We start from the raw sequence: 27,033 nt of genomic DNA, 5'->3' as shown, positions 1-27,033 counted from the left end.
TTGCCTGAAAGATTAATCAGTCTTGTTTCAAATTTGGGACATTTTTGAATATTACAAGTTATATTGAACATAAAAAAGAACAATAGCTCCCAGTCATGAAACTCAAAATAAAATCCAAACTGCCTGTCTTAGAAGCAGGGAGTTCTTATAATGGGTATTTCTTATCAAAACTGTAAATTTTCTAAAATGACAATATGCTTTAATGTCAGATACAAACAATGCTTCATAGGGTTTCTCCTATAGCTCTCTTACTACTTAACAGGTAGGAGAAAATCCTGCAGCCTGGTGTTCAGGAAACTGTCCTGTGTGTCTTGTGGACACCACTATCACTTGGTGATTGGTGTAGGGTACATAGAGTACGACCTGGTACGGTACATAGAGGAAATCCAACCATGGACAAGGTCTAGGATTTTATATACATAGAGGTTTTGTACCACTTTTTTGTAACAATGGTTGATATCATCAGATGTAGAAGGGTCTCTTCCTGAATCTAAAATCAGTATTGAGTTGGAAGATTAGGTCTGGGTACAGGGATCAGAATATCCTGAATATTATACTTTGTGTTGTATGTTTACTAAGTGATTTGAAATAGAGACCCCTACACACGGGGAGGACAGAGTGTGTTAAAGTAAAACTTCAGGAGCAATGATCCAGGTCATTATCTTGCATTACATTTGTGTACAGTTCTGTACATTTTCAGTTAATCTTAAAGTAAAACTTTAGCCAAAGGACTTTTCTCAAAGAAATAGTGTCACCTTGTCTACACAGCTCCTGTAAAGTAAGTATCAATGACTTAGGGGACATTTTGCTCTGAATGTTGCTGAGATTTACCCTCATTTAGGACAGGGGTGAGTTCTTTAAAAAAGAAGAGGGGGCACCGCACCATCCATGGCCCACCCTATTACACCCCTGACTATGTGTAACTCAAAGGGGAAGAAACTTCCCCCAGAGTGACGTCAATAGGCCAGAACCCGCTCACTCTCCCATTGCAGGTATAGTGGGTGGGTTGTCTTCAGAGAGACAACCCGCCCACCGCCCTGAGCCTGCATATCCAAACTGGAGACATGGTCCTCAGCTCTGTCCTGTGCGCCCTCCCCCAGCGGGGTCCTTCTCCAGACCGCGTGAGGGGAGGACCGGCCAGGGCCGCGGACCACCAGGAAATTCTTTGGAAAATAAGAGTGGGCACGCGTGCCCATTCCCGAAGAAAGTGAGGGCACTGAATTCCCACACGTGCCCGCCCCACTACACCCCTGATTTGGAAGACAGTTCTCAAAGTTTTCCTTTACCTTCTGTTTTTGTGAATTGTACAAATTCAGATTTCCTATCAGTTTCTATCTCATTGACAATGGCATAGGAATATATAGAGAGAGTAAATCATCCTAATGGGGACACAGACACCAATAAAAAAAGTATTAACTAAACCTCTATTTTCAATTTGACAGAAGTGTACTTTTCAAATTGTCAGTGACTTCTTTGGTAGATCTCATTCCTTTACACTTTGCAAAGTGTGTAAAAGTAGGTGAGGATAATTCAAGAGATATTACAAGTTCAAAAAGGTTTTCCATTCCTTTTACAGGTAATGGGAATGCAAAAACCATCTTAAAACAAGTCAAATATAGGACAGACGGGGACAATGAATTCTGAATGATCACAGAAGGATTCTAAACTAATGTCAAACTTTGCCATCAACACAAACTTGAAGCCCCTTGACACTGGCCCTTAGATTTATTAACATGTATGGAGGACCTACCGAATCAATCAATTTAATTTCAATTCAAACAGGTAGATCTTCACAATGGTTGACTTCTGGTAAATCCAAAACCAGATTACACAGATATGGCCAGCCAAATATTATTTTTAGGCACAGTAAGTGCTTTACAAAATTGCACGGAAACATAATTTAGCTTTCTCTACTAGATCCCTATGTGTCCCTACTGTTAGGAAGAGCCTTGTCGCTTCTGGTACTGTATTCGTAGGTTCTCTAGCTGCTCTTTACATCGGGAGTGGGCCAGGTTCAGGCTCTGATTCTCTTTAGTGAGCTGTTCATACTCCTGTTCTAAATGAACAGCATCAGAACTTTCCTTCTCAAACTGATCCAGTCTGGCCATCAGTTCTTTCCTAAAAGAAAAAAAATATAATAAATAATAAATATACCTGTAAAATATAAAACAGGACAAGTACCTACAGAATGTATTTCTTTATGTTCTAAAAATGTACATTTTAACTTCAAGGTCACGTCATTTCCACCTTGCACTACAGGAAAATCTTTTGTATTGGAGATGTGTGAAAATTGGGTGCATAGAATGTCCCAGGATTTTGTTCATGGTTTTGGGTTCAAGATGTATATTATAATTATATTTATATAGTACCAATATATTACACAGTGCTTTACAAAGCCCATAGTCATATACCCGGTAATTACAAGTATCAAGGTCAAAACTAAAAGCCCTCATCGTAATACATGTATCATCCCTATAATAAATAGCTAAAATGTGCAGCAGACCCTTGAAATCAGGAGTGTTGCCTTTATATTATAATAATAATCAGGCCATTATTATAATAATATAATTATCAGGCCATTGAAGGATACCTAAAAGTTTATTTTAGATTTAGTAGATTTAAACTCCTCTCTTATGTCTTTGCAATTTAACGTAGGGAGGTTTCCATTCTCTGTAAATCAGTCATCTGTCATCTTGACCCTAATGAAACTGAGATTATATAGTTCTTACATAGATCTATGGAACAAAGTTAAGGAAGATTTCCTTATCTGCTGTAACTGGTGAGAGGGGACTTCTGGCTTTAGATACACATTCAAAAAACTGTGCAGTTATGAAATGGGAGAGGTTGGGCATGGGGTGATGCTATAGCAGTAGCTGGGGTAGTGGCATAATTTTTGATAACACTGTAGGCATGGTTTATTATTATAAATGCACTTCTGTGCAAAGTGAACCATCACCACATTCAATTGGCCTGATTTAATAAAGCTCTATAAGGCTGGAGAGGATACACTTTCATTACCCATCTTTACTGATGAAAGTGTATCCTCTCCAGCCTTGGAAAGCTTTAATAAATCAGGCCCATTAAGTAAAGTGAATTATTTATTGCAAGGTGATGATTTATTTTGGTAAGTAAAAAGCCTTAGGCTATGTACACACTTGCAATGGTTCTCGTCCAATAATCGGCTCAGGGCTGATATCGGACGAGAATCTGCCATGTGTACAGCGTCCATCGTCCATCGTCCGAACAACCTTCCTGGCGGATCCACGAACGATGGACTACGAATGATCGTAATGCAAGTGAAGGGGGAGAGTGCACAGCAGGGTGCCGCTCCGTTGTTCTCGCAAAGTATTATGCGCATGTGAATGCAGGTTGCTACCAGGCATGAGTGAGCTGTTGTTGCCATATTTCTGCTGGTGGTATTTTTCTTCCTGTATTTTTTATTACCAAAATATGAAAGATATGATATTATTAGTGGCCTTTAGCTCCTCCATTTCCGGATTGCAGTGTGAATCCTGCAATAGCAAACAGTTGCCTCTGTATGTACAAGACAGCAAGGCTGGGTGTAGCCATCCAGTATACTTACTTCCTTTCCTCCAGCATTGAGATTTCCCTCTTCACCTGATGATATTCTTCTGCGATTTTGCAGTGCTGTTTAAACACTTGCATAGACTCCTTCGATGTGTTACATGGTGGAAGAGGCTAAGGAAACACATTTAATATATTGTGTCAGAGGGCAGATTTCAGCACAAATGTATTAAATGAAGTCTGGAAACAGATAAACATCAACCTCATGAGTCCTGAGATCCATTACAGATCCATAAGTACTGAGCTATTACTGAACAGAGGAAAGCGTGGACCAATGAGTAAAATATTTGCTTGATGAAACCACCCCCAGTCCACCACTAGACATCCAGGACCATTTATTAGAATTTTTGACAGGTGTATGAGTGGCAGACCACATTTCCGACCATTTCAATGATAACCTGGGCATTGGGGTGGTTGAGGACTAGTTGACAAAGGTAAACTGATGATCTAATGATCAAAAACTATTATTTAGAAAGAAATGCAGAAATGGGATAATAACTGATTAGAAAGGTAATCTTTTACTTGGTAAATCAATACATGCTGTAAGCCCATCTTAAAGTGCCGGGGGTCAGTGACTGGGTATACGAGTAAATAGCCTAACAGTTTTTAGCGGATGTAAAAGGTCAATGCCCCAAAGGTAAGGATTCCCCTATATTTATTTACCTGAAGCTGCTGGTCTAGATCTGGGAAAGACAAAGGGAAGGCATTCTCTGCAGATGATTCATCTGTAAAATATAAACACATAATACTGCTTATATCAAATGGTACACAGACGGATATAATATAACTATGTGCTCCTGCCACTCTGCATTGATATTTGTTTTGTATTATTGGTATATTTTATATGAGTATTTTTCTAGATGTAGGTTTTCTTGCTTTCCATTTCATCCCTTCAAAAAGGTTCCGGCCCTCTCCTCATTCCCTCTCTTCTCTCTCTGCTGGTTGTCTTGCGGGGGATAGGGGCGCGCGCATCTTCTATCTATCTATCAAGATGTGCTGACAGCAGAGGAAGATGCTTGTACTGTGAGATAATCCCAGCAGCAGCATGAGAGTTGTGTCTGTGTTCATGCTTCTGTCATTATCCCCAAGTATAAACCTTCATATCTCCTTCACTGATTATTATAGAAATGAAAATTTCAGGGTACACAGGGGACCCTAACAGCCATAACTTTAATCAAATTTAAGCCCTGTAAACATAACAAGTTGCCAGATATGGGATCACAAGCATAAAATCCTAACAACAATCAGGGATATTTTTACATTAGGTGGGGCTATTTCACCACCAGGGGCCACAAATCGGGTCTGCATGTTGGGGAACCCCTGAAGGCCAATCTCATGGCAATGAACAATGAACTGCCAATTGTCTGTGCGCTGTGGTGCCCTTTAAAGTTCACAAAACTTTAAGACTGCGTTCAGACTGGCGGTAAGGTTGCAGTGTGGTTACCCCTTAATCGTGCCATGGAACCCTGCCTAGGAGAAGACACTCAGTACCGCTCACTGTCGCCTGGAGACAAATCTGCAGACGCTGCGGAGCGGAGTGTTTGTTTGCATTGTGGCCCGCGAGTTTTATCCCAATGTCAACAGCGGCCCCCAGATGAAAAAAGGTTGGGCACTATTGCTTTCGTGCATTGGGGTGCCATTCAAAATAATGGCAATGCAACGCATGATACCATATGTCACACAATCCACAGATCTAAACAGGCCCTAAATGGGGGATTAGAATCTTCATTCACTTGAACAGAGTAGTTGATTGTGACTTTTCTACACCATGGCAGAAAACGGGCCATAGACTTTTATTGCAGCAAAAGTGACACTGAGGATAAATGAAGCAAACACCCTGATCTCTAATGTGGTCTATGGTGTTTTCCTCTTTTAAAGTGACCAGCTCTCTGGTGATCTATCAAGTGGTAATCAGGCTAATCGCCACTTCGTAAGTACGAAAGTAAAGAATGGAACCGTAAAATACAAAATTGGTGTTAATATTATAAAAAGTGATGGTTAGAATGAAAAGCGGCAATCTTCTTAGCTGACCTTGACTTGAAATAAAAAAAAATGTAAATAACCCAATTTTTCTGCCAATGTTCACTTGAATTGGCCAGCAATAATATTTGTGAGGTTCACCCCAAGATAATCTGCTGAATCATCTGGGAAAATGATATGTTTTTACTTCACAGTGATATTGCCAAACATCCAGCACGTAACACAAGACCACAAACACAACCTTAGGGTTGTCTAGAAGTCTTAAACTTTTTAACTTCCTTGTGCAGAAGTCAGGTAAGGGTCAACTTGTCATGCTAGAGTACATTTCTTGTTATTTTTACTCCCCCCCCCCATATGTGTTTGTGACTCCACCATAAATTTTCTTATTATTATTATTACACAGTATTTATATAGCGCATATTACGCAGCGCTGTACAAAGGGCTCACAATTTAATGTCCCTACCTCAATCGTATGTTGTGTCTTTTTGTATGGTAATCTTTACTACAGTCTAAGGTCAATTTTGGGGGGAAGCCAAATAACCTATCTGCATGTTTTTGGAATGTGAAAGGAAACCTACACAAACACAGGGAGAACCTGCAATTTCCATGCAGATAGTGTCAGATAGAGTGCTAACCACTGAGCCACCATGCTGCCTATTATTATATTGAATAGGAAAAAGGGGTCTATTTATAAAAGTGACATTGACTGAAACATTCTCTGGTGGAAAGTCTTCCAGGTCCATGTGTTCCAATTCGAATGATAGTAATTAGTTCTTTACCAGGGAATGTCAAATTCACTGCTTTAAAAATAGACCCCAAGGTGTATGTAAACTCAATCATTTAACCCTTATGATAGCTTTTAGAGTATACTCTTTTCTGCAAATTACATTTCTTGCATTTCTTGCGTGTTCAGATGCCATTTATTTTGAGTGGTCCCAACGCTGCTATATCATACATACATTAAAAGGCACTACATGCATTGCAACACACTTACTTTGCATTTTTGTGTGCTGTGGTGCTGAAAATAGTGTGTGTTCTTTTTATATGGACATCTGGCAAGATTTCTGAGCACTAAAGAAAGAGTGCCATGGTGCTGCATTGATTGAGTTTTAAAGTGAGATACCTACACATCAACACGGAATCAGGGATCTTTACAGAATTCAACATTCAGCTACAATGACATCTCATAACTGCAAATGAAGATAGTGCTAAAATTCCCCAGAGCAACCCTTTTCAACATGTTTATATGCTCATATTAGCATTAGCGCGATGGTCTGTGGGAAGAATGACACCCTTACAGATATTGAAACTGGTTTTTAACCTCCCTAGCGGTAACCCCGAGAGTGACTCGGGGGTAGAAAAAAGTTGCTACAAGTGGTAACCCCGAGTCACTCTCGGGGTTGGAACACCTAGGGAAGGTTAGTAAATAGAGCGCTTACCTAATCCGCCGGATTCTATCTTCTTTCTTCTTCCTGCTTCTGCATCCGATGAGTCACGGGGGAATTCCCGGTGACGTCGGTGCGTGTGTACGTCCCGGCCAGGCGGAGCGGAAAATTCAAAATCCATTTGTATTGCATTCAATAGAAAATAACTGTATTGAATGCAATACATTGGATTTTTTATGTGTAAAAGCAGTACATTGTTTTCAAGAACATTTATTTTACAGTATGTATAATACTATGAGTATAATATGTATTTTTTTTTTAATTACATTTTTTTTTTTTTAAATATATAGATTTTTTAATTTATTCAATTTATTGTTTTAAAATGATTTTGTGTTTCAAACTTTATTATACTCATACTATTATACTGTAAAATATATTTTCATGAAAAACAATGTACCGCTTTTAGACATATAAAACCGGAAAGGAATGAACCGCTAGGTAAGTTAATATTAAACTAACCTGAGAGTTCCATTTTGCTCATTGCTCAATGAACCACTAGCAACCTCTGGAGGAACTCTAGATTTCCAGAGAACCCTGGTTGAGAAACATTGAACTAGACACTGTGATTGCAAGTCTAAAAAGGGAACAGGTAGCTATATTATGCCTATTGACTGTAGAGCCGATGTATATCATAGAATTGTTGCTAGAAATGATCCTTCCATAAATATCATTGTAAATTCTTGCAACACCTAGGAGTTTTTCATTATGTTAGCACGTTATAGATACTAGAAATAGAAATAAAATGAGACAGCGTATAGGAATACAACATATCACACTAAAACAGTGAAAACATGATTACACAGCTTAAGGGACAATGTAGCACAACTTGGACAAGGATCAGCAGCAACATTAGGGGACAAGACTAAACAAGAGATGATAAAAGGGTATTGGCTTTCAATTTCTCAGCTATAAATATCAATTATGACAGCTATTGCTGACTGCTTTTTTATCGTTGATAAATTTAACTCCATCCATGGCACGCCGCTGTCAATCTACAATTCCAGTGTGTTTACTTTAAGGATCATAATTGCCTTCTTTAAAAATAGGTGAAAGCTCTAAAAGTGGAGACATGAATCATGCTGTGCAGCAATGGCTTACCAAGAGTGACTCAATCCGCCTCCTCCAGCTGCTCCGCGTGATCTTTGCCAAGTTCTTCTGAAGAAACCTTGACTTTTTCTTTCACTGTATAGATTCCAGGCTGTTCATGTTTAACTAAATACCACAAAGTCCTGTTGCAAAATCTCAAACCAGGGCTAATTCGTCATCTACTACAACATGTTTGTGAGTCCCCAGGGGTGTATTTGTTATGGTATACATCCAAGACTAGGTTGGAGGAAGCATAAAAAACACCCACGTGGAAACCAATAAAGGTTTTTACAGTCTTTTCTCAAATCTATCAATATCCCTTTGTTGGAGAGGCTATTTTGTGTTATTTTGGAATTAAATCCCCCTGCCCTTCTGCCTCTTCTGCCTCTTCTGTAGCTAAATGTGTTGGCTCGGAGGTAAGTGCTCTGACCTTTGCTAAGCGAGAGTTCCAGGTTCGAATCTCGGCCAGGACGCTATCTACATGGAGTTTGCAGGTTCTCCCTTTGTTTGTGTGGGTTTCCTCCCACATCCCAAAAACATGCAGTTAGGTTAATTGGCTTCCATTCAAAATCTGAATTTAGACTGTATTAAAGACATATGACTGAGGAAGGGACATTAGATTGTGATCCCCTTTGAGGGACAGCTAGTAAGCTCTCTAGGGACCCTCTCTTGGTTACACCTTGCTATCCAGGCTTCACACTACCACTGGAGTCTTTTGCAAAGCACCTTTCCTTGTGTGATCTACCCACAAAAAACAGCTTGGACACTCTCGTATGAGGGTCTCACTTTCACCAAGGATCCTGTGACACAAGACTGTTTGAACCACGTTCACACCTTGTAGTGCACATCAACTGTTTCACACAGTTACAGGCTTGGGTCCCCCTCTTCTCCCCTGCCTCTTTCCACCACTTCCCCATTAGAGCACCCCTTTAAAAACTTGTATACTTTCCCTTTTTTCCAGTTGCTTGGTTCAGTTATGTGAAACGTTTATCTTCTTCCACCGGCTCTGGGCAGATGCTAATTGCAGCACAGAGTGGCACCACATATTACCCCCCTGGGCATACAGGAAGCACAGTGGATATAGTATAGAATAGGATAAAATATATAAATCATCCACAGCTGCTTTTTTTATTTTTAAGAGCTGCTAAGAGTTTTTTTTTTACTTGTTGGCTTTAAAAATCTGCATGCTTCTTATAGCGCCATGCACATCTCATCAAAGCTGGTGACTCCAGGCTTCTCTTTTCTACCTACAACAGATTCCTATGACTGCAAAGGGACCCATTCCACCACTGGACTGCTACTTTTATATTAAGATGCAATATTCTGTGTAGATAGGTCTGTGTTGACTGGATGGGATATATTGTTATTGGCATTAGTTGTAAATGAGTTTGGCCTTCTGGGATAATTCAGAATTCATTGACAGGTGTTTTGGATCTTCAGTTGCTTTCCTTTTGACCTTCTTCAAGAAAATTTTGCATCTCCATAGACTTGTATGGGAATGCAAAGCACATATGAAGCACACAAAAAGCCCACCGACACAGGCACTAACCGTCACAAAGCAAATAGTAAATACAGAATTAAATGTGAAAACAACAAACAAATAGCAGTTATTCTCAAGAATTGCAGGATCTCCTGACACTTAGCAATAGTACACTTGCTGTGCCCCATATGTACACTGGCACAACAAGCCACAACTAGCCAGATTGTAGTTAACCAGTGGAATAGACTGATCAGACCTAAACTATTAAATCTCTCCCAGACTGGAGAAAATTGCCTATCACGGAAGAACCTGGATGATTCAACAAACCTGGAATGGATTTGGTCAAAAAAATTTGCTAACTAATAGCAGGTTTGCTGGATCACTGAGGTTTTTTCTTGATAGTCTATCTTCTTCAGTCTTGGAGAGCTTTGATAATCCGGCCTATTGAGTCATGAATTGAAAGAGCCACCTTTACTTTATATAATCACAAGCTCAGCCATAGGAATAAGAAGGAAATATTACAATGACAATGTGTCACATAACTTTAAAAATATAACACTCAGCAAGATAACATGGATTGCTGCAACTGAGATTTAGCTAGAGCAAGCAGCTGGTACAGAGTCAGCAAACAGAGATCTGAGTCATTGTATTGACATTTATAGTGACTGCACAATCATTATACTGTTTTAGGTATATGTATAGCCAAACTTTCTTCATTTAGTTTCAGATAGTAAAGCTACATACACAAATCCAACGGTTCTCGCCTGATAAACGGCTCAGGGCCGATACCGGGCAAGAATCGGGCATGTGCACAGCGCCAGTCGTCCTTTGTCCAAACAACTGTATGTACAGCACTCGTTCATGCATCGTGCAGTGCTAGTTGTTGGAAAGATCCTTTTCAACCACTATTATTGCACGTGTGTATGTGGTTTAAGGAAGAGTTAAAACCCCTCCAGGTCTGAATAGCATCGGTGAAATTGCACTTCCTGTCCCAGAGGTTCAACAGAAAGTTATTATCTCACATAAAAAAGGAATTCCCCTTGTTCTTGGAAAAGATATTCCCAGCAGACAATATTCTCTAACCCAAAACTTGTTCTGGAGAAAAATGAAATGTTTTTGGATTTTTCCCCAATTTTTTTTCAGTATGTTTTGAGATTAGTACAATTGGACACAACTTTCCTAATTGAATATTTTGTGGGGAATTTGTATCTTTTGTATCTGTCAGTAGCAGCACTTTTTGTTTCAGAATGACATTGCTAAGACAATGGGTCTGATTTATTAAAGCTCTACTTGAACGAATCATAGGTGACCCTGAGTGGTTCAGCAAACCTGGAATTCATCAGGTCCAGAACTAAAATCATTTGCCAATAGTAAATGATTTTAACAAATCCTTTCCAGGACTGCCGGATCACCGTGGCTCTCCCATGTTAGTTTATCTTCCCAAGTCTTGGAGAGCTTTGATAAATCAAGCCCAATGTGTCACAATTAGTAGAAGCATTGGCAACCCATCCTAGGGGCTCCATCAGTTGGTTGTTGGGTTTCCTATTTGACAAATCATCAACCTAGAGAACTACACATGGCTTTCGCTTACTTCTATGAATCAGGTTCATCATAGACAGACTTTCTAAACCAGGGTTCCTCCAGAGGTTGCAAGGTGTTCCATTAGCAATGAGCAATTTGTGACTCTTAGGTCAATTTAAGTGACACCAATCATTTGTTTGGTTATTTGTATGGGTGGCATTCTCCCCAGTGACCACCACACTGATATACTGTGAGCTATGGATATAGTGATTATAGAAGGGGTTCCTTGGGAAACTTAGTTCTTTAAGAATTTTGAAGGGTTCTCTTATGTTAAAAAGGTTGAGAAACACTGATCATAAAGATGTGAATACTGCATGGTAAATCTAGTGTGGAAGGTTTAAAACCTATATTCTCAGCCTTAAACATACCCTAAAACTTATTCTTCTAACTTTAAAAGAGTCACAACTCATTTAACTTATTTTCCTTTCAGGTGTGACCTCCGTCTCCTTATTTTTCTGCTTCTAAAGCATTTACCGTCTCACAGTAAAAAGTGACTGCAAAGTAATAACTGTGCTTGTAAAACTTATGTACCGCAGTGTAAATCAGTCTTTTATTGGATAATTAGTTCCCTGAATAGACTGAAAGGGCACTTTTCAAACAATGCATCAGAGTCAATGCCTGCAAAAATAGTTCTGATGACTATGTGGAGCAATATTGCATGCCATGGTACATTTCATACCAGGCCTGTTCCGGCATCTGTTGAATAGCTGCAATTTATATTTTTGGTTGCTACAAGACTTTTCTTTATACCATGTGCAAATATAATAGAGTGGAATAATTTAATCAGCTGGTGACCATTGCTTTGTTGTCTAATTTAAATTGACCCTGTCAGTTGCCAAAAAACCTGATCTCTGCAATAGAACAGGAATTATTTTTACTCTTGGGCACCCCATGTCTTCTACCTCCCTTGCATTTCGGGGCTCTGCCAGTCTCTTCAGCATTCAACACTTCTGGTAATGTTGGATGACTGTCTCTCCTGCTGCTCCTTTCTAAACATCTCACATGACTACTGTGTCCTGTACTGCCATACTGACAGAGGAAAAATTCACTGGACATGGAATGCAGTGCTAAATAATGAAGAATTCAATGAAGAGTGCAGTGCTTGAGTGGAGTGAAGGTACAAGACACCTTGAAAACTCAAAATACCTTCGCTATTTCAATGATCCGCCAGGTAGAATTAGGCGACTGACAGGGTCACTTTAACCAAGTGATAGATGACTGCAATTTATTATTTGCCCACTACAATCTGGACTAATGTCTGTATAGGATGTATTGCAGAGGCTCAAATGTTATTTGATCACCCACAAAAAACACTGCAAATCCGGGAAGATCATTGAATATACAATTTTTAGAAGGGTTCAGTAATGTAATAATAAATAAAAATGGAATCTAAAGTGAATCTTAAGCAAGAAGTTATATTTAAATAGAGAGGTGACAATGTAGGTTCCACTGGTAATGGCAGCAAAATGATAAAAGGTTTTGTACTTTTATTCAGCATGGCAATAAGCAAACACACACATATTTTTTTTATAAATGTATATAAAATTTGTGCATATATCCTTCTAGATCCATGATCCTTAATAACTTTTTACAACAAAACACTCCTGAAGAAGCAGACCAGTTCTGCGAAACACTGCGTGATTCATTTGTTTCTGTTCGTTTTTGAAACTAAGTGAATAGTAATTTTAACTTTATTGTTTGGTAGTAATACGCTGTCTAGTGGCCATATAAGCCCCTGTCGAAACAAACCCCCGGAACAGTGATTTTATATCACTTTAGAAAAATATGGATTTATCTTTTTTTAATTTTAAGATGTATTAATAAACTTTGCCAGTTTTAAATAAAACATTTTTGTGTTGGTACCTGGATAATTACACTTTCTTTGGGAACCCTCTCTTTTTAGGGTCCCTAATTCTTTTCCTCATACATTCAATTTTGGGAAGCGTTAACTTTCTAGGGGCTATGTTTGGGGCCCCTTTTCTAATTTAGGAATAAGCACAGCCTACGGGGAGGAGGGGGCTTTGGAAAGCATTTAAAGAGGCATTCTTCCTACCGATCACTTAGGTAATATACTGCATGCTGTGGATATAGTAATCAAAGCAGGGGTTTCTTAGACCCTTAAAGTTTTTGTAAGGTTCCCCAAAACAGAAAGCAATTGTATCGTTTTAGTGTTTTGTTATCACTTTTCACCCAGGCCTTTCACCCATAAAGGTTATCAAATGAGGTCTGGCCTATTGGTAAAATTTGGACCTAGATCCAAAAGCTCACCCACACCTAAAACTCCACAATGGTGGTCAACACCCACACCAAGACTTACTAATAATCGGAGAAAACAAAAAGCCTAATTCCTCCAATCCAGGTACAGATCCTGGAGCTCCTTCACCATGAGAAGCCCAGGTAAAACATATTACCTGTCCATAGTTCTTCCAGCCAGAGCCTCAACGGGGTTAGAACCTCCATCAGGTTTTATTGCAGCCTATGTAACCCTTTCTATTTGTACTGTTGACTATTGTCATTGAGACTTTCAGTAGAACAAGAACAGAGGAGAAATGTTCATTTGAAGACACTCCAGTGACAACTGGTGGGGATTTGCTTTATTTATCCACAAGGCAGGAAGTCAAGGCAAATCTTTCAAACTGGACATAGATGGCAATAATATATAATAAAATATAGCTTTAGATATTTGGCTTTAGATTATTTTTTTTCAAATAATATTCTTGAATGTTAGAAATATTTACGGAAAACAGAGCAATGTTTTAGGTCAAGAAGGAATAATAATTCTTCTTTATGGTAAAATTGGTAACTGCATCCGCCCAAGGAGTGTGTTTTCATTTCCTCTTGGATGAAGCTGCAGGAGTTTGACAGGTTGAATCTGAAGGACGTTTGTCTTTTTTCAACGCACCACATGATCATGTGATTGTTTAAACTCTTGGGAACTCTACTGGTGGGTTTCCGAGTTTGCACACCTGCTTCCATCATTATGGGGAAGCCACACTCTTTATGGCAGATAGTTATTAATATTACACAGTATTTATATAGCACCAACATATTACGCAGCGCTGTACAAAGTTCATAGTCTTGTCACTAGCTGTCCCTCAAAGGGGCTCACAATCTAATGTCCCTACCACAGACATATGTCTATAACACAGTCTAAGGTCAATGGTGGGGGAAGGCAATAACCTAACTGCATGTTTTTGTAATGTGGGAGGAAACCGGAGTACCTTGAGGAAACCCACGCAGACACAGGGAGAACCTGCAAACTCCATGCAGATAGTGTTCTGGTTGAGATTCAAACCTTGGGACCCGGCTCTGCAAAGGCCAGAGTGCTAACTACTGAGCCATAGGGCTGCCCAGTTTTTTTTTTTTTTTTTTTATATATATGAAGAATGCAACAAGAGGATCTGGAACATGGAAAGGTGGACATGAGCTTCTGAAATTGTCAGGGTCAAATGTATAGGGAGATCTCACTGTTGCAGAATGCAAAGTTATAAGATACCAAATGTGCTCCAAGCTATATCATTATGGGTCGATGGACCCATACCCAGGGTATTTTCTTGTATTACTATGTTCAATACTAAAATATATACTTAGGAAAAAAATACATTCTTGCATTTTTTTATAATCATGCAAATCTTTATTACATTTGAATATTGTATATCAAATGTACAAATATTGATGAATCTTGAAACAAAACTAAAAAAACAGCATTGACCAAAAACCATTATATTTTTCATTTATCTTATAAACTTGCAAGAAAAAACTAGAAGATCAGAGACTCCCAACAGAGTTTAAGTCTGATTAAGTGGAAATAATGTCAAGGAAGTTGTTAACCTTTAACAACAATGTTTCCACTCATCAAATACGCAGTGACATTTCACTTGACGTTACAGCGATTAGGCTGCGCCCAGTGCATCCCCAATGTTAGCCTGGTATAAAGAGGATCGTTTATGGTCACTAACATAGAGGGAACATCAGCACAAGCGAAAGAAATGCAGATAGACAGGGCTTGAACACTGCTGCCCAACTGACATTTGGAGCAGGTAACAAGTGAACCAAGAGAGCTTAAAAAAAAATGATGTTATATTATAACTGACATGAAGCCACACTGCAGGATAAACACTTCACATGAAGTGAACCCTGTGCTAACCAAAACTAACAATATAGACCAACATATTAATAAGGCCAAAAGTTATCTGTTTAACCTCCCTAGCGGTTCATTTCTTTCCGGTTTTATATGTCTAAAAGCGGTACATTATTTTTTATGAAAATTTATTTTACAGTATAATATAATAGTATGAGTATATTAAGGTTTGAAACACAAAATCATGACTGAAATATGAAAATATGATCAAAATATGAAATTAAATAAATTAAAAAAATATATATATATTTTTTTAATTTTTTAAAATTAAAAAAAAAGAATAAATATTATAGTCATACTATTATATATATACTGTAAAATAAATGTTCTTAAAAACAATGTACTGCTTTTACACATATAAATTCAATGTATAATCTATTGCATTCAACAGTTATTTTTGTATTGAATGCAATACAAATGAATTTTGAATTTCCTGCCCTGCCCCACTGGCAACGTACACATGCACCGACGTCACAGGAACTCCCCCGGTGACTCATCGTGTGTAGAAGATGCCGGAGGAAGAAGGAAGAAGACGGAGATGGAGGACGTGGGACACCCGCCGATCAGGTAAGGCTGTATTTACTATTACCTCCCATAGGTTTACCTACCCCATGTGTGACTCGGGGTTACCACTTTCAGCAACTTTTTCTACTCCGAGTCACACTCGGGGTTACCGCTAGGGAGGTTAATGTTCATTTGCTGCTTTTTAACCCATAGGTACCAATTGGATCTCTTTCCCGTTTGCTGGATCAAGTCTCAGTGGACATTCAAGTCCCAGTGACATTTATTTTATTTGCAACATAATGAATGTTACAACTGCTTTCTCTAAGTTCTTCTTACATTCTCCGTTTGTATGGCAATGGTAGAGGGCAGAGAGAGGTAATTAAGCTGCTGAGATCTCACGGTTAGGATCCTCACAGCATGGATAGTGCTAGGTCAAGTTCCTAAAGAGGATTGCCTACATACAGAGTGTGCAGCTATGAATGTAAAGAGATGGGCAGAATGTAGAAGAGATAAAAAAATGTTTTCATCACAGTCTATGTACTCATTGTGGAGATAAGGGGCCCATTGTACTCATTATCATGGGTTGCATTAGAACTACTTACCACATAGAATTGTGAGTAGGCAGGTTTTTGTTTGCAGAAGCATTAGGAGATGTCCCTTCTGCAATAAAAGAAACTTACAGGCCTGTTACCAATGTTCTGTGTAGAGTAGACTGAGCTACACGTGAGCAGCTCAATGTACAATCCATGCATTGCTGACCGCAGGAAATGAGTGAACTCCCACACGCATACACATTGCTTAATACTGCTTCAATAAAAAACCTGCCTGATCAAAATTTTTGTTGTAGGGTTGGTTCCGCTTTAAGGGTCTTTCAAGTAATCACTAAGCAGTTTCTGCAATTCCTGGTGGCTGGCACTTAAAGCTGGCCTTCTACATTGACTGAAACTGTTACAAAAAAGGCAAAATATAGCAACAATCATCATACATTAAGTGTAATAAATTACCGCTTATCCACAGTAACACATATACTTATACCATAGTCTAGAACATATTGGAGTATCATTTATCAAGAAGAGTTGATCTAATAACAGATAGTGACATCTCTGTGTTAATTTTTTTTTTCTATTCTGAACACTACTTTTATTATGCTATATTTATGAAAGGGAAATCAGACTTTTTAGTTCTTTGATCTCAATACTGTATTGTGTGTCACACTTACCTCTTCCTCACTAAAGCACAGGCGCCTTTCTCCTTCTGATGCTGGGCGTGTCTCTGTTTCCAAGCTTTATCAATTCTGTCCAATCCACTGACCAATCAGAAAATAGCTTCTTGATCAGCCCAGGCTATTTATCTAGCTCACTCACTGCACTCTGTGTTCGTGCAACATGTCTCCATAAATAAACATGTCTTGCTTAATTCCTCTGTCCAGCTCCAGCGTTAAACCCTCGCTGTCCAGTGTGTTGGTTCCCAGGCCAACTTCCCTGCGCTGTTCCAGTGTTCCTATCTGTGAATATTCCTGTGTCACCTGTGCCTCCTGTTGCTTCCAGTGTCTTCTGTGCTCCCTGTGCCCACAGTGGCCCCTGTGTCACTGGTGTCTGTCTCCTGGATCCCTGGAAATTGACCCCTGGCATGTGACCTGACCTCTCTTGCTTGCTGCCTGTCTCAACCCCGGCCTTCCTTGACTATCCTTCTGCTTTGTGATTTGGTACCGTGTTTTGCCCACCTTGGTGTGCCCAAGGACCACCACCTGGCAGTAACCAGCTGTGCAACATCCTCACCATCGGAAGCTCTGGAGAAAACCTGGTTACTGCTTAGACTATGCACCTTGGCCCTTCTCAGGGCTCATACCACCTCCATGCAAGCCGTAGTGCTCCCTAGAGGTCCTGTCTCCCCAACGGTGACATTGTGTCAATCAGAGCTTTCACTTTTAATATTTTAAATAACAATCAATGTCCATGTATTTTAATTTTTTGCCACAATTGCCACTTAAAATTGTGGTCCGTTAAAAATGCAGGTGCACAAAGCATTGGAGGCATAAGCATTTATCATCACTATTATCAATCTGATCACTAAGCTGGCTCTAGAGTCTCCTGAGGAAGTGTATATTTGTCTGTGAAATGTGTAGAGAACTATTGCTTGCCAAATAATGTTCTATGGAAATATTTACTTGATGATTTGATATGTTTATGTGGAGCACAACAGAACAATTTATTTACAGACTTAAGAATAGGTTGGCAGGAGGCATACTATCATCTATTTTTTTAAAAAGATGACCAATGCCCGAGTGCAATCATTCCAGTTGTTCTTCAGTATAGTAAAGGGCACTCTGTTGGCTTCATAGTTAACAAAAGCATAGTTTGCTTCAGTCAACTTAGCCCTGGAAAAATCTGGTTCATTTTAATTAGGTTGCTGAAGCTAATTAGAGAAGAAACCCTTCCATTACAGGCTGGGTGAATGTAAATATAAACTCTACCTGCTCCGCTATTTCATTACCTCTGCAGCCATCCTATGCATTTTAATGACATAACTATATTTACTCGTCTGAAGTCTTGTGAGAGACAGATGTCCTTAAAGGGTTTGTCTTTCCACAACAAGCATGACCAAACCACTCTACGCTGGCTTTCTATAGCCTTTGGGGATCGTCAACAATTCATTACTGAAATTCTGAAGTACAAGGAAACAAACCGCACATTTGCTTAAATGATGAAAGAACCATCCCCAATAAGGACTAAAGGATAAACCATTTTTTTCCAACATCAAAGGTCTATTTTATTCTTTATTATTTACACAAACATTACATACACTTTATGACCCAATGTCTGTGGACATCATCACACCTATATGGGCCTATTGGGCATCATATTCTAAAATAAAACCATGGACATTTATTTTAATATCCCACCCTCACACCTTAATGGTTATAACAGCTTTCAATCTTCTCAATAGATTTTCCACAAGATTTCGGATTGTGCTTGTGGGAATAGATATGTCTCTGTGTTTGTCACTTGAGTTCCTCACCAATCACATAAAACCACATCTTGGAGCTGTCTTTGTTCACAATAGTACAGTCATGCTGGAACAGAAAGGGCACGCTAAAACGGTTTGTACTAAATAAGTACAGCACCCCTTACTGCAAACACCAGAACTCAATAATTTGGGGGTGAGGGGTCCACATGGCCATATAGTATTTCGGGGAATGCAGTATACTCAGGGTCAGCTTCCTACTTCATAAGGCAACAACTTTCTTGGAAAAGAGGGATGCATTTTGCTGAAGGTATATAGACAGATAAAATATTGTGGCCATGCCCCTAGTTAGACACACACCATGAAGGTTCTATGCAGCAAACTCAAAAAAGGGATAAAGGCTTTGGATCAGGGTGATGTGATTGAGGCAGATAGCTAGGTAAGACCTACCCACTATGACTGCTACCTGGTATTTTTCCTAGTTTCAAACTACAGACCTATTTTATTCGGTAGTCATCTATAGATCTGTAAGATTTTTATAAGAGTTATTATCATTAACAATACTTGGAGGCAAAGTCTTAGCCTCTTATTCCACCTTCCCCTACTTGTACGCATCCTACCCTATGTCAGGGAAATGTCAAAACTTGTGTGGAATGTGACCAGCTCCCATGATGCAATGCACTGTGTACATGGCCATCTTCATCTTCTTCTCAGTGTGCCCTGATCTTTGGCCATGTTGATTAGTTGGGCCACAATTATGTTTAATTTTATTACCTGGGACATCACTGGCAGCCTAGTGGGTTTTTTTCACAAAAGAAGACACCAGTCAGGAAGGTAAGTATGCATCACTTTTTCTAAACACAGCTGAGGTTGTGGGCGATCTTAGGGCAGGTGAGCTCTTTTTTGTAGCCTCTCGTAACTATTGACCAAGACGAGAAACTCTGCAGTTGTTTCTTTTTGCATATCAAAGCACAGCTTGCTTGGTAATTAATTTCATGTCTAGGCTTTTAAAAGTTTTTTTTTTTTTTTTGCTTTATTTGTGATTAGCTCACAGTGAGGATTTTTTACAGTAACTGACACCACGTCGCCTAATATTATGTTAAGACAAACATCTGTCCTAATTGCATTTATAAAAATAATGTACCTGTTTCAACTTACATCCAAATTCAACTTAAGAACAAACCTACAGTCACTATCTAGTATGTAGCCCGGGGACTACCTGTGTATATATATATATATATATATATATATTTATATATATATTTATATTGTGCATAAATGATAAGCAATGAAGAGTGCAATAGCGAACAGATTGTATCAGGACATTCTCCGGAAAAAAAAGGGATAAACGTTACCTGGAGAGTCATTAAGACTGAAGGAGATTCGGACGGGCTTATCAGCAGGGATTCTTGCTGTAGTGATCATGTGGGCGGAATGACTCCAACCACCTTCTCTGGGGAAGACTGGAAGACACGGAACAGGAACATAGACAATCAGTAATGCAGAAAAAGAAAAAGTCATTTTGACACATCACATTCTAAAAAAAAAATAAAGAGAACAGAGAATCACTTTCACAGGAATATGGTGATAAACTGGAAACCATAAGACAGGAATTAGGGTCATTTAGAGTTTTATTAAAAAATCACTGATTTACATATCTCAGTATAATATCATAGAAAAACATTTTTGTCTTGCTGTTTGGCCAATAGCACCACGGAACAATTAAAAAATAGAACTATGTATGTTCATTCCTATCACTCATGGTATGTAACTCAAAGGGTGAGCCAAAATACTATATGACGTCCATGGATTCCCAGCTATCTTAAATCAAAATTCCTGCTTTAAATGGGAGATCATGCCTGACGTATTTTACAGCTCCCACATTGCTGGTGAAGGGCTCTTTGCAAGGTAAATGTGTTATAATTATGACACATTAAGGTAAAAGCTCTTGGGGCCCACACATTTGTGAACAGTTTGGTTCAAAAAAGGACAAAAATATGTTTTGCTCTCTCTTTAGAAAATCTGCAGTGCTCTCTATAACCACTGTCATACAGGAAACCATTAATAGGTGTTTATAAAATGAAGGTAATATATAAATACTACAAACAATAAAAAACTGCTAATGGATTATCTTTAAAACAACCACTATCAGGAGAAAAAGACAAATATTTAAAACTCCATTAATGTTATTGTATCCCATTCCATGTACAAATGTTGGCATACAGTCAAAAAGATTGCCAGGGACTGCCCCGTTCCAAGAGGCACCTGTGCCATGTTATAAAACCATGCAAGAGACTAGTGACACCATGCTACATCAAGGATCATTAAAGTAGCAATCTCCTTACAAATTGATGCTTGAAAATGTGTTTCTCCGAAGGATTTAAACAATGGGGGTATCTCCCACCAGTTGTAGACCCTATATTCATGTCTCTTAACTTTCCAATTTTATGCTACCCACAACCATAATTCCACATCTTACCTTCATTTAATCATATCCCCATAAGAGTACCCTAATGAGTACCCCTTTAATCTCCTTTTTCTTTTGTCTAGTATTTAGGGTAATGTCCTTAATCACTTCAAAATATCTGCTGGGTGTCCTGGTTTTGCTTTAGTTGCTGGATTTCCCCGTTTAGGAGACAGCACCCCAGTGTGCATGGCATTTGGAGGTTAGCTAGGACCTGGTGTAGACCTGAACCTGGCACAGTTCAACCAAGAGCAATGGGAAGCTGCCTCCTAAATTTCCCAAGGGAGTCTGCAGATAAAAAAAGGTATAAAGTCGATGTTCCAGTTGCCCTGTCTTAGGGCTATGGCACAATTAGCTATGCTACTCCGAGGAATTTAGAGTAAGCCTCAGAGATTTCTTGCTCCACCATGCCAACAGATTGGCTGAAACAGGCAATGTTCCATTTGCTGCCACCATTTGTAATGCCTAAACCTAAAGTTGCAACCTGCATAAGCTTGTAGAGAAAAAAATATTTAGGCAAAAACATTTTATTGTGTATTTATTGACATTTATGTGGACCCTATTCTCTCTGTAAGAGGTCGGAAATGACTGAAAACAGACGGGAGTAAGGTAAAAAGAATTTAAGGGAAAGAGTCAAATAAATGCGGCACAGAAACAACAACAGGTATAAAACAACGTTTGAACGTGATTATACAGTTTCATTATTCAGATCAGTGTTTCTCAACCAGGGTTCCATGAATCCCTAAAGCTACGTAGACATGTCCAACAGTTCTCGCCCAATAATCGGCTCAGGGACGATATTGGGCAAGAATCTGGTGTTTGTACAGCACTCATCCATCGTCCAAACGACCGTCCTGGTGGATCCACGGACGATGGACGACTAACGATCGTAATGGAAGTGAAGGGAGAGAGCAAGCAGCGGGGTGCAACTCCATCGCTCTCCCCCCTCCCCTCTCCATAGAGCAGAATGGTGCTGTATGTACAGCGCTCGTTCATGCATCGTGCAGTGCTAGTCTTTGGAAAAGATCGTGAAAGATCCTTTCCAACGACTATTATTGCACGTGTGTATGCAGCTTAAGATTCCCCCAGAGGTTGCTGGGGATTTCTTAAAATATAAGCAATTTGTGCCTTTCAGGTCAGTTTAACAGATACCAATGATTATTTTGGCTGTAATGTATGTTATCCTTATTTTTATATTTATCTTCCCAATGGCCAGAAATTTAAGAGGCATTCTTCCCACTGACAACCAAGTTAATATACAGTGAGCTGTGGATATAGTAATTATAGCATGACTTCCTTAGAACCTAAAAGTTTTTGCAAGGGTTCCACCATGTTTAAAAGACACTGATTCTAGAGATATGAACACTGCATGGTAGATGTTCATCTGTCATGTGCATATTCTCAATGATAAACATACCCTAAAACCTATTCATCTAACTTTAAAAGAGTAACATTTCATTTGTTATTTTCCTTGAGTTTAATGTACTGTGAGCTGTGGATATAGTAATAATATTAAGAGTTCCCCAAGACCTAAAACCTAATTCAAAGAGTTCACCCATGTTAAAAAAGTTAAGAAAGGCTGATATTGACTGTATAACTGCCTTGCGCATTATACAAATGTAATTTACAGGAAGTTCCATAGGCATTTAAAAGTAAAGGAATATTTAACAAAAATCTATAAAACCTCTTCTTGTAATTTAGATTTACTGGAACAACAGTTCATCTTGTTTAAAAACAGCAACTGATTTTGTATGTACTTATTTATCTACATCCAACAAGACAACACTTATAAAAGCTTCATCTATTATTTTCACAAGAAATATTACCCAATTTGTTTGCTGTCCACCTTGTAGACACACAGCCTCTGCTTATAATTACACTTGCTTCATATCAGAATGAACATCTTCTATCAGATCAAAGCTTCCACCTCCTACAGTATATTTGTATATAATAGATGTCAGATACACATGACTACCAGGGTATTTAAAGTGATCTCGTAGTACCTTTAAAAGTGACTGGGAAACGAGAAGGGATTGCATATGAAGTGCAGCAATGAGAAGTACATAAATGTGTATTGGCACAGAGGTGATAAGTGCTTAGCCAAGCATTGGTGGAATGACAAGTGAAGTGGTGAGACTAGGAGAAGGGTTTGATGTCAGACAGGGTACTGGTCAGTTGGTGGTATAACTTGGGTTGGTGTGCATGGGTGTTGTGCAGTGGGATGAGGATGGGGGTCATCTGCAGTGGTAAGAAGTGCGGGAATGGTGAAAAGTAGAGTGAAGGCACATTGGTGAATGGGTGTTACTGTGATAATGGTGGGGAATTTGCAGGCATTGTGGTGAGTGGTGGGAATCCTCAAGGCCAGCTGCACAGAATGGGTTAAGTGCGGATGGAGGGGGATTGTGACATCCCAGGCTGAGGATTATAGTACATGTGTGAGCTTTAACGAGAGCTGAAAAATAGGGAGGTGGTTTGAGCTGGAAGGCCAAAAATAAGGAGACCATGTCCAATTGCAAATTCACATGCTACATAGGTGTGCTTACTGCTTGTTAGTTAACATTATAAATGGTACTGGTGTACATGTATGCTATTGTCTTTGGTTTGCCTAATGGCGACACTATGTAAAAACACCACACTATCCCTATAACTGACTAGGTATTTGGTAATGGTGCTGCTAACGTAAATATGTTATTAGTGACTTCCTGTGGCAGGAATATCTACAAGCTTCTCTTCTCTCTCTTCTCTTTAGAGGGCTTCTAACTGCTTAGAACACCCGCTGTTTGTTTACATTACAAGGCTGGCAGGCTGCCAAGTCTGTGCTGGAAAATTACGAAGAGGAAGAGCTCTGATTTCAGTGGCTATGTTATAAACTTTGAAACTTCATTTCTCCATGACATCCATAGCTATAGAGGTCAGTGCGGGTTTTTTTTCAGATCAGTACAAACTGTCCCTATCTCTTATCTTAAAAAGTTGAAAGGTATGCATACAATATAACTATAAAAGTAACAAATGTCAGTAGACTGAAATAATGCAAAGTCTGACATGTATAGTTAAGGCAATGTTGACAAAGTGCCACTGGGCACAACATGTGTGATGCCCATCTGCAGATTTGGATGTACGGTGCCATACATTTTACAAATGTTAGGAATACCAATCTTGTAAATTAAAAGAAAGAACTGTGGGGATTCCAAAATGATCACAGTTTGCCTTGTTATCTCTGTAGGAATTTTAGTAGGTCACAAAATGTAATTGGAAACCTCAGGACTGTTGGACTGTTATGATTGAACATATACCTAAGTCAATTCCCCAGGCTGGAGGTAGGCAGCATTGTGGCCATAATATTATGAAATGGACACAACCTTGGAGTTGTAAAAGCCAGCTCCATACCACCCAATCAGGAGCTGCAGGAGTCTGCGCTGAGGTTCTGGTGTCCAGTAAATTGTATAAAGGCTCTGTGATTGCAACGACTATAATGCTGAAATTATGTGGATCATGTTATCCTATAAATTGGTTTTATGTCACATGGCTTTTATAATGTCATAGGCCAGTGTTTAATAATTCATCTGGCCCAAGCCTGTATCCCTTCATTGTGGACAGTGTATGAAAGTTATCTTAACATTACAGCGTATGCAAGCTTTAAATCAAAAAAAAGAAAAAAAAGAATCCTAAGTCATAAAAAGGAGGAGACAATGCTTCCTCTCCCTGCAGCAGACTGATGACCCCATCTCACCCTAGGCAAAGTCACTGGCTGGAGCTGCAGTTCATTCATTACATATGAAATGCAGAAACCAGACAGCCATGCATGTCTTTATCCAATGGCTTTTGGTGTGAATTGGATTGCACAAAGACAAAGGATTGTCCCATTCCCCATAGTGGAAGATCTCAGTGTTGCTGATCATATGCAACCTCTCTGCAGCCACTTCTGGTCTACCATGCTGGCATTTGTTCAGACACTTCCTGTTATAGGCTGACAACACTCCTATCCCTGGTGCTCCTATGTTATCCACCTGTAACTAATAAAATTAATATTACAATCCAAACAAGCCTTTCATGGTCTTTTTAACATGGGGGGACCTTTAAAAAAATTTTTAGGTCTTAGGGAATCCCTGACAATAATTATTATATCCACAGATCACAGTACATTAGCATGGTGGTCAGTAGGAAGAATGTCACCCTTACAGGTAGATCATTGTAATCAGAGGTAACTGACCTGGGATGCACAAATTGCCCATTGCTCAAGGAACCCCTAGCAACCCCTGGAGGAACTCTGACTGTGAAGAACTGCTTGGAACAATCACTAAGGTATATCATTTGTAATAAAATAAATTAAAGTGTAACTTCCCCATAAGATAATCATTTTTATTGATACTTTCCATTGTACAATTGTCATCCTTGTCAGTTGGTATGGAATATGTTCCTGTATCCTGTCTAGCTAAGTATTTCTCAGTGTATTTATACCAAATACCTCTTTGTAAATCTAAATATTCACAACGTACCCCCATTAGTGTTTCCCCACTGACCCTTAATGTATAAATGAGTTTTCTTTGCTTTGTCTTTGTCTTCCATATGCTTTAAATAGTAAAAATCTACTTAAACAAATCTGCATCAGGTTACTTACTAAAACATCAAAATCCCTAAACCTCTCATAAATGGAGATGGGCAAAACTAAAAATTACATTTCCCCTAAAATTTAATGAATATCAGTAGAGTTCAGGAACCCTGTCCCCATTTAGGCAAAATGCACTGTAATCTATAGGGAAAGTTGGGTCCAATGGGCGTTCTATGGCTTCTAAACGTTACAATACAATTACTCTTTAAACTAACAGCCCCCATTACCCTCAATAATAGAAGAAAGCAAAAAAAAAAGTAAAATAAGAATCTAAAAGCGATAGCACACAAATAATAAAAAGAAACCAATCAAAAAAAAGCTCTATCTTAAAAAACGAAACACATCCAAAAACAGCCTCACAATTGAGAAAATAGCATTGTTTTAAAGTCATTTTCACTTAGCTTGGCAAGTTTGCCATCATTTTGCAGTGAAACACATTGTGCTCCTTTGCAGATACCACTGACTGCGAAAAAAGGGTTAGACTAGGCTTATGTTTTTCCACCTTCTAGACAAGTCATAAAAACCATATGTTTGCTGAGCCGACGGGCCACACAAGGCCGTCACACCCATACAACAACTGGCGGCATGGGTGCCATCTGCTTATGTGCAAATTCTGTATCACAACACAGATTAAGTGATGTTACAGATTCATCCTGCGGCCAGTCCAACGTTCACACCTGTTGCCTTACCTCACTCAGCTGAGAGTGTCGGGCTCCAATAATCCCAGGTCAGCCACTTCCTTGGCTGCTTCTTGTCTTTGTGGAGAAAAAATTCAATGGCAGCAAAGCTTGCACCTGCTGCATAGCCACTCTGACAGCAACTGAATGGCCGGGACAGCTGTCAGCACAGCATGCAACTACCTGCAACCGCCTAACGACCCTGCTTATCCAAAAAGGACTTGGTCTCCCTCCTTCCTCTCCCCTTAGCCCACTTTCCTTCCAGTGGAGTTCAGTATGTTGTCATTGCTTTGGAGGAAAGGGGAAAAAAAATCCGCCTGTCACGCTCCTTACAAAACAAAGTGACAAACCGCGGGAGTTCAAGGCTTTTAATTCACTAGTCCCAGTGAACTTAAAATACAAACAGACTTACTTCACTGGGCAAGAATGTTTTCAGCATGACCCAATCAGTGTCTGAGCCTATTCCAGCTCGCTGGCAAAGATAGTCGCTTGTACTCAGCAGAACTGTCTGGGGCGG

The 27,033-nt window shown here is 39.2% G+C and overlaps 1 protein-coding gene and 1 long non-coding RNA gene across 4 annotated transcripts in view; one reads left to right on the top strand and one right to left on the bottom strand.

The window, feature by feature from the left end:
- Positions 1-27,033, top strand: part of LOC140321253 (uncharacterized) — a 51,255-nt gene that overhangs the window by 6,316 nt on the left and 17,906 nt on the right. The window contains exon 2 of the long non-coding RNA XR_011918874.1: positions 23,980-24,141. This is a non-coding gene — a long non-coding RNA (uncharacterized lncRNA). The remainder of the gene's footprint in view (positions 1-23,979; positions 24,142-27,033) is intronic.
- MAP3K7CL (MAP3K7 C-terminal like) lies at positions 416-27,033 on the bottom strand. Of its 3 annotated transcripts, none has more exons than XM_072398070.1 (5): positions 26,929-27,033; positions 20,122-20,229; positions 4,249-4,310; positions 3,584-3,699; positions 416-2,118 (listed from the first exon to the last, which is right to left on the bottom strand). In XM_072398070.1, the coding sequence occupies exons 2-5, from the start codon at positions 20,189-20,191 to the stop codon at positions 1,938-1,940; spliced, it is 429 nt and encodes a 142-aa protein (XP_072254171.1). In that variant the 5' UTR covers positions 20,192-20,229; positions 26,929-27,033; the 3' UTR covers positions 416-1,937. The 3 variants fall into 3 exon arrangements, with proteins under 3 accessions (XP_072254171.1, XP_072254168.1, XP_072254175.1); XM_072398067.1 differs by lacking the exon at positions 26,929-27,033 and adding an exon at positions 26,529-26,861; XM_072398074.1 differs by lacking the exons at positions 20,122-20,229; positions 26,929-27,033 and adding an exon at positions 8,109-8,408.

This window comes from Pyxicephalus adspersus, chromosome 1 (genome assembly GCF_032062135.1).
Source record: "Pyxicephalus adspersus chromosome 1, UCB_Pads_2.0, whole genome shotgun sequence".
NCBI lineage: Eukaryota > Metazoa > Chordata > Amphibia > Anura > Pyxicephalidae > Pyxicephalus > Pyxicephalus adspersus.
Note: the sequence above shows the minus strand (reverse complement) of the source record. Positions and strands in the feature narration are given on the sequence as shown.

Excerpts from the sequence above, each read along its gene's own strand:
- MAP3K7CL (XM_072398070.1), bottom strand. The coding sequence starts at position 20,191 with ATGATCACTACAGCAAGAATCCCTGCTGATAAGCCCGTCCGAATCTCC. Across the intron at positions 4,311-20,121 it reads CAGTCTTAATGACTCTCCAG|ATGAATCATCTGCAGAGAAT; the intron begins GTAACGTTTATC and ends TATATTTTACAG. Across the intron at positions 3,700-4,248 it reads ATCTAGACCAGCAGCTTCAG|CCTCTTCCACCATGTAACAC; the intron begins GTAAATAAATAT and ends GTGTTTCCTTAG.